General features: G+C 42.9%; 1 protein-coding gene across 7 annotated transcripts in view; it reads right to left on the reverse strand.

Moving 5' to 3' along the window:
* Nucleotides 1-12,237, reverse strand: part of dph7 (diphthamide biosynthesis 7) — a 69,608-nt gene extending 57,371 nt beyond the window's left edge. Inside the window, exons 1-4 of one of the 7 annotated variants that reach the window (XM_069933247.1) lie at nt 12,090-12,234; nt 4,196-4,261; nt 1,689-1,881; nt 946-1,085 (exon numbers count right to left, since the gene is read on the reverse strand). In XM_069933247.1, the coding sequence (XP_069789348.1) occupies nt 946-1,085; nt 1,689-1,829 (281 nt within the window). In that variant the 5' untranslated portion in view covers nt 1,830-1,881; nt 4,196-4,261; nt 12,090-12,234. Of the gene's footprint in view, nt 1-945; nt 1,086-1,688; nt 1,882-4,195; nt 4,262-11,669; nt 11,766-11,846; nt 11,950-12,089 lie in introns of those variants that run through there. The other 6 variants (XM_069933207.1, XM_069933215.1, XM_069933224.1 and 3 more) reach the window with 6 other exon arrangements.
* Between the last annotated feature and the right edge of the window lie 699 nt (nt 12,238-12,936).

Consider the following 12,936-nt stretch of genomic DNA (forward strand, 5'->3'; position numbering starts at 1 on the left):
GGGGGAAAAAAAGTTAACATTAACCTTGTGTCTTCTTATTAACACTGACATCACTGCCATTAGGCAGCTAAATACACTTCTAATAACTTCAATGAAACTAAGACTTCTTTCCCTCCAAATCTTTGAGATTCATACAATTTTATTTATCAGAAGAATCTGAATCTACCAAGATGCCAGTCAAACAGCTACCACCAGTATCACATCCCTCCCCTTAAAAAGCAGCCATCAGCTTAGTCAAATAATTGTCCAACCTCCAAAGACATACAACTAAGTTGCCAACACATTTGAAAACGTTGCACAGAAAAGTCAGTGTTTTCCCACACGTTGTATGACATAGGAAGGGGCAAGTTTTGCAGCTAAACGTGGAAGAAGGGAGTTAGATATGCTTGCAGATAAAACGCACAAAGCATTAATTAGAAAAGCAAATGCATGGTACATCTTGCAAGGTCAAATTTAACACAAAAGTACTGAAGTCATCCTGTGAGTGGATAGGGTATTAGTGAGATCATATTGAGGGCACTGCATACAATTTGGTTTTGTATCCAAGGATTTAATTTGTGTTTGAAGTAATTCAGAGGTTTACTGAATTGATTCCTGGTATAAAGGGAAAAGATGAGTAGGTTCTGTATATGTTCATTAAAATTGAGAAAAACAATAGATGAATGTCTTCTTCCAGAGCATGAATCTTTGGAATTCTCTGTTGTGAGGACTCAACCTCTGAATACAGTATATTCAAAGCCATGACAAAAAGATTGCTGAACTACATGGGAATAAAGATTCATAGATAACAGATGGAAGAATAAATTTGAGGTTATAATCAGATTAGTTAGGATTTTATTCATTTGCTAGGGTAGGTCCTTGGTATCTATCATGTATTCCTTCTCCTATTTCTTAAGTTCACGAAAGCCCCATGTGATACTTTACATCCTATTTTTTAATACTTACCATTTAAGATCTAATATTGCAGGCATTTCAATCCTCTGTATCTCAGTTAATGGAGAATAAAGCTGTTTATTTTGAAAGCTGTAAAGATATAGACGCCCCTGCCGGATCTGAGGCTCATTCATTTCCAAGTTCCCTGAACCCTGGAAAGTCAGTTGGAGACAAAAATCAATTAAAGACCTTTAATATTTTAATAATAACTCTCAACTTTAAGAGATCTCTGTTACAAAACACTTTTGAAGGTTCTTTGAACCATGAAATGAATAACATTTAAATCTGATGCAACCCTTTATAGATTCATTGTGCCAAAGTTCAATGGCAACAATGAAGCCATACTATTTTCTTATATTTTATTATACTCCACAGTTCTCACAATAATTGTATTAACCCAACTGCTGCCCAGCCAAGATTAGCAGAAGTTCAAATTTAATTAGTGACCTTCAAAGTCTGCACAATTAAATAATATATCAGTGTTACACTGCTTGATTCACTGGAAACCTGAATTGCATTCCAAAATTTGGGTTAGGTCAGATCACCATGTTCCTCATAACTAAAGTAAGAGCTAATTGGCAAGGTTAGCGCAACATGATTACAATGCCAACAAGCTGGATTTGAAGTTTGTATGTTCTCTCTTGTGTCTCCATGGGTTTCCTTTCCCCCCTCCCCTCTCCTTCAAACACCTGTGGGGATTATGCTGTATGTATAAATTTAAAAACCAATTTATCTTCCTTTAAACAGCACTGTACCTGTTCCTCGGGGTTCTTTAATTGATAAGTACCACAGGTCAGCACATTATGCCATTTGTCAATAGGACACCACTCCACAGCATCTGCACTGTACTCCGTATCCAGCACCTGGAGGGTTCGAGCTGTACATCGAGCCTCCATATCACTCACTCATTGCAGGGCCTGGCTTAATTAGTTAAAAGAAATGCTTCATCTGAAAAGACAAAACTGACATTTAATTTTCTATCGAAACAGTATTTGGCAAAACTAGCAAAGTTATTCAAATTATTAATGCTTGCATCTATGAACAAGTGACACCAAGGGTATGCAAATCAAAGAACCTGGAGAAAGTACACTTTAGTTACATAGAATAGTACCGCACAGGAATGGGCCCTTCGGCCACAATGTCTGCACCAAACAGGATGGCAAAGAAAAACTACTCTGCTGTTTGCATGTGATAAATATGATGATGTAAACAAGTTTATTGTCCATTCACTGTACAAAGTACATATGTACCAAAATTCTCACTTGCTGTAGCCAAATAAGTACTTGTAAAAAAAACTATAATAGTGTAGTAAAAAAGAGAATAAATACATTAGATAATGAATATTCATAGCAATCCTTGTGCAAAAAAGTGACTTGCAATTGTGCGAATCAGAATTCATCATCATGTCACAAATTTTGTTGATTTGCAGCAGTATCCAGAGAGCTCTTTTCTTTGGCTTGGCTTCGCGGACGAAGATTTATGGAGGGGTAAAAGTCCACGTCAGCTGCAGGCTCGATTGTGGCTGACAAGTCCGATGCGGAACAGGCAGACACGGTTGCAGCGGTTGCAGGGGAAAATTGGTTGGTTGGGGTTGGGTGTTGGGTTTTTCCTCCTTTGTCTTTTGTCAGTGAGGTGGGCTCTGCGGTTTTCTTCAAAGGAGGCTGCTGCCTGCCGAACTGTGAGGCGCCAAGATGCACGGTTTGAGGCGATATCAGCCCACTGGCGGTGGTCAATGTGGCAGGCACCAAGAGATTTCTTTAGGCAGTCCTTGTACCTCTTCTTTGGTGCACCTCTGTCACGGTGGCCAGTGGAGAGCTCGCCATATAACACGATCTTGGGAAGGCGATGGTCCTCCATTCTGGAGACGTGACCCACCCAGCGCAGCTGGATCTTCAGCAGCGTGGACTCGATGCTGTCGGCCTCTGCCATCTCGAGTACTTCGATGTTAGGGATGCAGAGAGCAAATATTGCAATAAATTACATAGCAAAAATCAATAAATAGTGCAAGAAAATAGGATAACATGAGGTAGTGTCTGTGGTTCATTGTCCATTCAGAGATCTGATGGGAGAGGAGAAGAAGCTGTCCTTGTGCTGCAGGGTGCTCTTCTTCAGGCTTCTGTACCTTTTGTGGCGGTGTGCCTGGGTGCTGAGTGTCCTTGGGGAGAGACACTGCTTTCTTAAGACAGCGCCTCGTGTAAATGTCCTCGATGGAGTAAAGACTGGTTCTCATGATGTCGCAGGTCAATTTAACAACCCTCTAGAGTTTTTTACTGTCCTGTGCTTTGGCTCCTCCATACCAGACAGTAGGCAACCAGGCAGAATGCACTTCATATCATGACATATCAAATCTTCTTCGACATGATATCTTTTTTGTGGTGTTGGAGCAGTCTGTGATTAGTGTAATATTGGGAGATTCAGAAGTCCAACAGCTGCTGGGAAAGAAACTGCTCTTGAACCTCAAGGTGCTAGATTTCAGGCTTCTGTACCTTCTGCCCAAAGATAGCAGTGTAATGAGGATGTGGCCAAGGTGACGGACGTCTTTTATAATGTTGGCTACTTTCTTGAGGCAGTGACTCACATAATTGTCTGCAATGGATGGGATGTCAGAGCCTGTGATGACCTGGCTATGTTTGCTACCTTCTACATTCCTAGGCCCTTGAATTACAAAACCAGGCTGTGATGCAGCCAGTCAGTATACTGCCCATAGTGCACCTCTGGAAGTTTGATAAGTATCTGATGACATGCCAAATCTCATCAAATTCCTTAAAATGTAGTTTGCCTTCTTCCTTATTGCCTCAATGTGGTGACTTCAGGAAAGCGAGAATTTAAAATGTCATTCACAAAGATGTAGAAAGAAGTGCCATTAGCTTCAAAAAGATTCCTGTTACACGGAACAGTACAGCACAGGTACTGGCCCTGCAGACCACCATAGACCATATTCCTAACTGTTCACATGCGTATCTAAATGCTTCAAACTATTGTATCAGTTTCTAAATAGAAAACAACAACACTGGCTATTCTCAAGAATTCTGCCACCTCACCCATCAACTCAATTTTCCAATTAAACAATTCTTGTCACCAATTTATACATTCAAGAATCTCACCAGATTTCATCCCCATTCTCATCAGTTGTGCCAGGTTCAGCAGAGAAGATGAACTAAAGTACCCACCATTGAACACTGTGGGCACATCATGAGAGCACAGACAAAAATCTCCACTGAAATGAACTAAAGGTACATGGATTCCAACAAGAGAGTGTTACCTGGATTTGGTAGTTATCAAAAAAGGAGGATTGGACAAAAAAAGCTCAACGTGATGCATATGTTATCTGGAATGGAAGTAAGAACAAGTTTAAACACCCAGCAATGGCACATTTCTCTGCTAAATCCTACCATAGATATTGCTACTTTTTTTGAATCACTTGGGGAGCAATGTGACACATTATTGGACTAGTAATTTACAGGCAAGGACTAACTGTTCAGAGACAAAAATGTAAACACCTTCTGCCTGCCAATATGTGTTTGTATGTGTAGAGTGTAGCATGTGGAGGGTGCAGTACATTTCAATTCAGGTATTAATCTAAGACAATGGTTTTCAAATTGCACCCCTAAACTCACATTTCACTTTAAATAATCGCTATGCAACATGTGCTCTGAGATTGGTAAGGGATTGCTTAAGGTATATGTGCGGGAAGGGAAGATTGAGAACCACTGCTCTAGACCCATTGTTACTGAAATATTTTGCTTGAGAAAAATTGTCATTGGTCCATTTCCTTTGGAGTTATGAAACCGTGTACATAATGAGTCAATTACATATGATTAAAATAGTGGCTTTCAAACATTTTATTTCCACTCACATACCACATTAAGCAATCCCTTACTAATCACAGAGTACCTATGGCATAGGGATTGCTTAAGGTAGAATGCGAATTTAGAGGGGCAGTTTGAAAACCACTGATCTTAGATACATTGCTATCATAATTGTGGCCATGAAACCACCAGATTGTCACAATTAATTGACTGGATTCTTGAATTTTCTTGTTACACATGACATAAGACTCAGATTTAGATATCCAGTTTGTCAAACGGAGATGCCAAACGGAGACACAACTTCTCTTCATGGGCAGGTTTGCCATAATTGGGGACTGACATTCAGCATATCACTTTTGATCAGTGGTTCTCAACCTTTTTCTTTCCACTCACATACCATTTTAAGTATCCCCAATGCTATAGGTGCTCTGTGATTAGTTAGGGATTGCTTAAGGTAATATCTGGGTAGAAAGAAAAAGGTTGAAAACCACTGTTTTAATCATACCTAATTGATTCGTTATGTGCACGGTTTCATAACTCCAAAGGAAATGGACCAATGAAAACTTTTCTCAAGCAAAATATTTCAGTAACAATTGGGTCTAGAACTGTGATTCTCAGCCTTCCCTTCCCACTCACATACCACCTTAAGCAATTCCTTACTAATCACAGAGCACCAAAGGCATAGGGATTACTTAAAGTGGTTTGTGAGTGGAAAGAAAAAGGTTGAGAACCACCGCTTTAGATCATTGAATATCTCCCATTTGCAGTTAAGACTATTGTTCATGCTCTAAAACAATGCTAGGTATTTTCTTTGAAGGAAGCCAAAGTCAGGACCTCTGTTGTTAGTCAGAGATGACACATTGGTTCTCTCATCTGCTGCATCCTATGGTTCAATCTATCTGGACATTGGGTTTCTACCCAGTCTGGCCCAAGTGCAATCCCAGACCCATAGCTACTAATCCGCTCAATTTACAAATAATTAGGACTGGATATTAAATACTGCCTGGATCATGTCCTCCAAATGAATAAAGAGACCAAGTAACAGATAGAAACCATCCAGGAGAGAGGAGGGGCAGCCTCGTGACCCTTGGAAGATATGTCCTAAACAGGACCATGAGCAATAATCTGCTGAAGGACAATGCAAGTCAAGCTGCAACTGTGAGGTGGTTGAGAGGGAGGAAGGAATTGAGGTAGAAAGAATAATCGGTGTTTCAGGTCAAGATCCTGCATCAGGACTAAGGAGAAGAAAGCTAAATAGTAGAAAGGTCCAGAGGCTGGTTGATGGGCCAAGGTGAGAAGGATGAAGATCAGAATCAGGCAGGTGGAGCACGAGGTAGGAAGCGTGCAGGGAGAGATGGGGGAGGGTAATAATTGCAAGCACAAAGGCTACCAATGCAGGAATCTGAAAAAAGTGATAATGAAAACCATGAGGAGAAAGGTGAAAGAGATGACAAAGGAATGATGTGGGGGTTAGTTGGGTAAACTAACCTCATTATAGGAAGGATGTGGAACCTATAGAGAGAGTGCAGAGATGATTTGCCAGGATGCTGCCTGGATTGGGAAACAAGTCTTAAGAGGCAAGGTTAGCAGAGCTGGAACTTTTCTCTTTGAAGCGTAGAAGGATGAGAGGAGACTTGATAGAGGTCTACAAGATTACGAGAGGGATAGAAAGGGTGGACAGCCAGCACCTGTTTCCCAGGGCAGGAATAGCAAACACCAGGGGACATGTGTATAAATAAAGTGAAGTTTAGGGGAGACATCAGAGGTAACTTTTTCTATTAATGCAGAGAGTTGTAGGTGTCATGATAATGAATATGTATGAGATGTACCGGAAGTCACATGGTATGAGACGGAGATAGGAGCACAAGCAGGAGAACAAAGGAAACTGGAGAATAAAGACACTGAGAAGTTTACCGGATAAAACTTGTGTTCGATGTTTTATTAACTTCACATTTCGGGCCACAAATATGACATTGGCGACGAGGATGAAAGAAGCTTGAAGAAAATTAAAGACTAAAGAAGATTACAGAGGATTACAGACAACTTCAAGGTGATAAGAATTTTCTCTTTGTCTCAGTACTTTTGGGGCTGAAATATTTCCTCATGGCTGGGGCAGACGGTGACTTTCTAACACATAGTGGAATTGCTCATTTTGACCCAATGGGTGATGCAAGCACTGTAAGTGTGAAGTGGAAGGCATGGCTGGAAGAATTTGAATCCTACGCCGACAGTCGTGGCCTATTTCTAGATACCGGTACAGTTGAACAAAAAGCGCAGAGAAGGGCGTTACTTCTTTTCACTGCTGGACCCGCAGTTCGGGAAACTTTTAAGACACTTTTGAATACTGGAAGAAAGGATGAGTACCGGAAAGCGGTAGATGCATTAAATGCACACTATGTAGTGACACCGAATGCTACATTTCAACGCCATTTGTTTCGGAGAACGAGACAAGAAGATGGCCAGACAATTGCTCAGTACGTGACGAGACTACGCCAGCTAGCTGTTGGATGCAATTACATGCCAGCTGATTTGGACAACCAATTATTGGATCAGGTCATACAGCACTGCAGATCAGATAAACTCAGAAGACGTCTACTGGAAAGAGGGAGTGAGTTGGAACTCACCGATGCTTTAACCATTGCTGCTGCATTAGAGGCTGTTGAAGGGCAATTTCATACCATGACCCTGAAAGACAACTCAAGCCAGCAAATTAAGAGGCTCTCACATCGCCATAACCAGCCAAGATATACATCGACACATGACGTGGAGTGTTATCTATGTGGAAACCGAGGTCACTTTGGAAAAGACCCATATTGCCCGGCCAAAGGCAAAGTTTGCAGAAAGTGTGGAGATAAGGACCACTTTGCAAAGAAGTGCAAAAGCAAGTCCAATGCAGACCAGAAGAGGAAGAGTACAACTTCCAAAGGCAAAGTCTGGGGGAAAGGAAAGTATCCTGGAAAGAAAGATACCATTCGCCAGATAGACGGTGACGATGATGATACCCAGGAGGAACAGAGTTGTTACCAATTTACATTGAATGATGTACGTCATGAGAAGGTCCCAGTGATCATTGGTGGAGTGACAGTGCAGGTCATTGTAGACTCAGGCAGTGACAGTAATGTGATTGATCGACATTTATGGGAGAAGTTGAAAAGGAAAAAGATCATCTGTACCTCAAAGAAGTGTTCCAAGAAACTGTATCCATACACAGCAACCAAGCCATTGCAGACCATTGGATGTTTTACTGCAAATGTTGAAGCTGGAGATAAGTACACTGAAGCAGAGTTTATGGTCATAGAAGAGAGGGGAGAACCATTGCTGAGTAGAAGCACAGCGCAAGACCTAGCAATACTTTATATTGGAGCTTGTGTCAATTCAATTCAGTCATACGAGGATATGAAGCAAGAATTCCCCGCAGTCTTCCAAGGAGTAGGAAAGCTGAAAGGTCGAAGCCAAAATTAAAGAATTGATCGAACAAGACATTATTGAACCGGTGGAACATTCGACACAATGGGTCAGTCCTATAGTGATTGTGCCCAAACCAAAGGGTGACATAAGACTATGTGTTGACATGAGAATGGCCAATGAATCTATAATTAGAGAACGACACCCTATACCAACAGTGGAGGAAATACTTCAAGAACTAACTACCAGCAAGGTATTCTCAAAAATTGATCTGAAATGGGGCTATCATCAATTAGAGCTGGATCCAGGTTCCCGAGATATAACAACATTTGTGACTCACTGTGGATTGTATCGTTACAAGAGACTATCATTTGGAATTAATGCAGCTTCGGAGATCTACCAGTATGAAATCCATCGAGTGATTCAAGGCATTCCTGGAGTTGCCAACATTTCTGACGACATCATAGTCCATGCACCAACGAAGGAAGAGCATGACAAACGGTTGAGGCGTGTACTATCTAGGTTACAGGAGGCAGGCCTTACCGTGAATGGAAACAAGTGCCAGTTCGGTGTGTCAGAAATGGACTTCATGGGACACAGACTTACACGGGAAGGACTAAACCCTGCAGAGGCCAAGGTGAAAGCTATTGAAGAGGCACATGCACCTCAGAACGCAACAGAGGTGAGGAGTTTCCTACGATTGGTCAATTTTTGTGCAAAGTTCATTCCTAATTTCGCTACAGTGGCAGAACCACTAAGGAAACTAACCAGGAAAGGTGTACCATTTCATTTTGGATGTGAGCAGAAGAAAGCATTCACAGCGCTGAAGCAAAGCCTGACAGATGCAAAAACTCTTGGATATTACGATCCGGCGGCATCAACCAAAGTCATAGCGGATGCCAGCCCAGTTGGTTTAGGAGCCGTGTTGGTCCAGATGCATGATGGAGGACCAAGAATCATTGCCTATGCCAGCAGATCGTTATCAGATGTGGAAAGAAGATACTCTCAGACAGAGAAAGAAGCACTCGGACTTGTATGGGCCTGTGAGAGGTTCCATGCATATTTATACGCCATTGAATTTGAACTCATCACAGATCATAAGCCATTAGAGGTGATCTATGCACCTAGATCCAAACCATGTGCCAGAATAGAGAGATGGGTACTCAGACTACAACCCTACAAATATAAAGTAATCCATATTGCAGGGAAAGCAAACATTGCAGATCCGCTGTCCAGATTGGTGAAGGATGGTGGTCCACAATCCAAGTCAGAATTGGGAACAGAAACAGAGAGCTTTGTACGCTTTGTAGCTATTCAGTCGACACCGAAAGCTGTGACTACGAAGGAAGTCGAGAGAGAATCCGAACGTGATCCAGAACTCATGGAAGTAAGAGAATGCATACAGAGTGGACAATGGGACATGTGTATTCACAAGGCTTACATTCCCATTAGAGACGAAAATTGTTGCATCGGACAGTGTGTATTAAGAGGTTGCAGATTGGTGATACCGCAAAGATTGAGACTGAAGATCGTATCCTTAGCGCATGAAGGACACCTAGGCAATGTTGGTACCAAGCAAAACCTCAGGACCAAGGTATGGTGGCCAGGTTGTGATAAGGACGCAGAGAAATTTGTTAAAACTTGTCACGGATGTCAAATCACAAGTAGGAGTAATCCGCCAGAACCGATCCGGAGTACGCAACTCCCGACAGGACCATGGATCGACGTAGCTGTTGATTTTCTTGGACCTTTACCGACGGGTGAATCAATTATGGTAGTGATAGATTACTACAGCAGATACTATGAGTACGTGGTGTTGAAGTCCACAACCACTGAAAAAACAATACAAGCATTAGCAGAGATATTCGCAAGATATGGATTACCTGTTACATTATACTCTGACAATGGTCCACAATTCATTTCAGAGACATTTGCGGAATACATGAGGACCACAGGTATCCACCATCATAAAGTAACTCCGAAATGGCCGCAAGCCAACGGAGAAGTAGAGAGACAAAATCAGTCCATTGACAAACGATTGAGGATTGCACACGCAGAAGGACAAAATTGTCAAGAAGCATTGCTATCTTATGTGGCTGTCTATCAAGCAACGCCTCATGCAACCACTGGAAAAAGTCCTGCAGAAGCATTTTTTGGGAGAAAAATCCGCACAAAAATGCCAGAAATAAAGGAAATCCGAGACGACCAGGAGATGAGGGACCACGATGCTGAAAAGAAAGGTGCAGCAAAGCTGTACACAGATTCAAAACGTGGAGCCAAGTACTCAGACATCATGCCAGGAGATAATGTTCTAGTGAGGCATGAAACTGGTGGTAAGCTAGACACACCTTATTACCATCAACCCTATACTGTCGTATCCAGAAGTGGCAGTATGGTGACAGTCAAGTCTCCGACTGGAGTCCTGTATAAGAGAAATGTATCAGGTGTAAAAAGGTACCAGTCGAGAGATACATCGAGCGAAGAGGTTGAAATGCCAATGCGAGATGCTGAAACTGAGAGACCTGATGATGTTCCAGAGGCAGTTACCAGCACTCCTGATGAAGTGACTAGAACGCCAGAAACACCCGAAGCCGTGGCGAGCAGTATTTCCGACGCCGAGAGTGAACAACCAAGAAGCGACGACAATATCGCAGGCAGGCCGAAACGAAACCGGAAAGTGCCCAAACGATACGAAGACTTTGTGCCATAGTTTAATAAGAACTTTGGGACAGCATTTAATCTTATATCATAAAGTGCATGTATGAGTGCTGTAGGAAGTAAATTTTATGTAGTTGAGTTATAGTATTACCATTAGTTACGATGTTTGTAGGTTTCCGAGGGATATTGGTAAGTGAAGGTAAAGTTTATTTCTGATTAAAGGAGGGATGTCATGATAATGAATATGTATGAGATGTACCGGAAGTCACGTGGTATGAGAGGGAGATAGGAGCACAAGCAGGAGAACAAAGGAAACTGGAGAATAAAGACACTGAGAAGTTTACCGGATAAAACTTGTGTTCGATGTTTTATTAACTTCACATTTCGGGCCACAAATGTGACAGTAGGTATCTGGAATGCCTTGCCAGTGATGGTGGTGGATGGAGGCTGAAACATTAGGGGCATTTAAAAGACTCTTAGACATGCACATGGATGGAAGTAAAATAGAGGGCGACAGAGTAGGGAGGGTTTAGTTCTTTTTTTATAAAGTACATGGGTCTACACAACATTAAGGGCTGAATGGCCTATACTGTGCTGTATGTAGTGTTCTATGCTCTAAAAGGCGAGGACGAAGGAACATCTGTTCTATTTAGATAGAAGTAAGGTAAGGGATCCAGTGAGTGAAAAGTTGTGAGTAGATGGAAGAAAATCAGTGATCTAGAGGGGCACATGGGAAAGGGAACAAAAATGAGTGAGCAGAAGTCCATCGTGTCCCCACTGTACTGGACCATGCTTCACCCGGCAGATTAAACTACATTGTATAAAGACAGCAGCTCCCCCGAAAAGTTAAAGGAACGCGCCTACTTCTCCAGATGAGAGAAAATGGACAGTCGGCAATGATAACCAGACATCTGAAGCTGGATATAGTCCCAAAGGTTTCCCGTCTCCAACCAACGCCTCATTCTTCCAACATTTCACATCAATTAGTCGTTCAACACAAGGTTCATTTCAAAACTTTTAACTACCCTTATGTTTTCTCACCAAGCTGCGATGATTCAACATTAACTGCGAGATGTTGCAAAACAATCCAACATCTGCAAACCCTGCCGCCATTCAATGCCCGGGACCTGCGCATGCGCACTGGCGGCTGGTGAGTTTCCGCGCGTGGCCCCTCCACCACGCACCACCCGCGGGGCGTGCATTCCCCCCCCCCCCCCGCGCGCGCTCGCGCGCACACACACACACACACTTTCTCCGCGGCCACCCGCCGAGCGCGTCGCTCACCCTTCCCTTCGCATCATGAGGACGCGCTTCTCTTTCCCCTTTCTTGGCGCCAACATCCCCGCGTTTACTTCCGGTGATGCTGTCTCGCCTGGTGATTGGCGGCCGCGGTGCTCAATCAGCGAGAACGCCCCACTCCCCTCGACGATAGGCGGGTCCGGGGCCGCGTGGTGGTCGTCCATCGGCGACAGGTAATTGTGTTCAGCAAGATATTCACTTTAATTTCACACAAAACATCCAGGAATTGAACCCATCAGCATCTTGTCGGTTTGAAACGCAAATGCTGGAAATCTGAAATAAAAGCAGATGGTGTTGAAAACTCAACAGGTCGGGCAGCAACTGGCCATGCCGACCATATTATCGCCTTAAACTAACATGTATAATGAGCAGGACACAAAATACCCTAAAAACTTAATGCTAATTCTGCATAAATAGATTTTTTTCCAAACACAACGTTGATATTCATTCTTTGTAACAGAAAATGGTGCTGCCCTTCGGCTGGTGGCTTTTGTTCGCTTTGCCGTCGAGTCTTGCTTGTGCTTCCTCACCAAGCTCTTGTCTGCTCATGGAATGCCTGGCAGCATCAGCACTGAGGTGGACTTGGCCTTGTTCTTCAGTTTCCTGCTGCCTGCTCCTTGTTTGCCTGGAGGCCTGAACGCTGAGGCAGGCCTGGCATTGCCGTTCTGCTTCCCGCGACTCGCCCTTGTCTTGTCTGGAAGCCTGGCCACTAAGATGGGGTATCGCTGCTGTTCTGTTTCCTGCTCCTTGCATGTCTGGAAGCATCAACAATGAAGTGAGACTGATGTTTCTCTGCTGTCTCTTGCCTTCTCCTTTGTTTCACTCGATGGGC

This window comes from Narcine bancroftii, chromosome 1 (assembly GCF_036971445.1).
Source record: "Narcine bancroftii isolate sNarBan1 chromosome 1, sNarBan1.hap1, whole genome shotgun sequence".
In the NCBI taxonomy this organism is placed as follows: Eukaryota; Metazoa; Chordata; class Chondrichthyes; order Torpediniformes; family Narcinidae; genus Narcine; species Narcine bancroftii.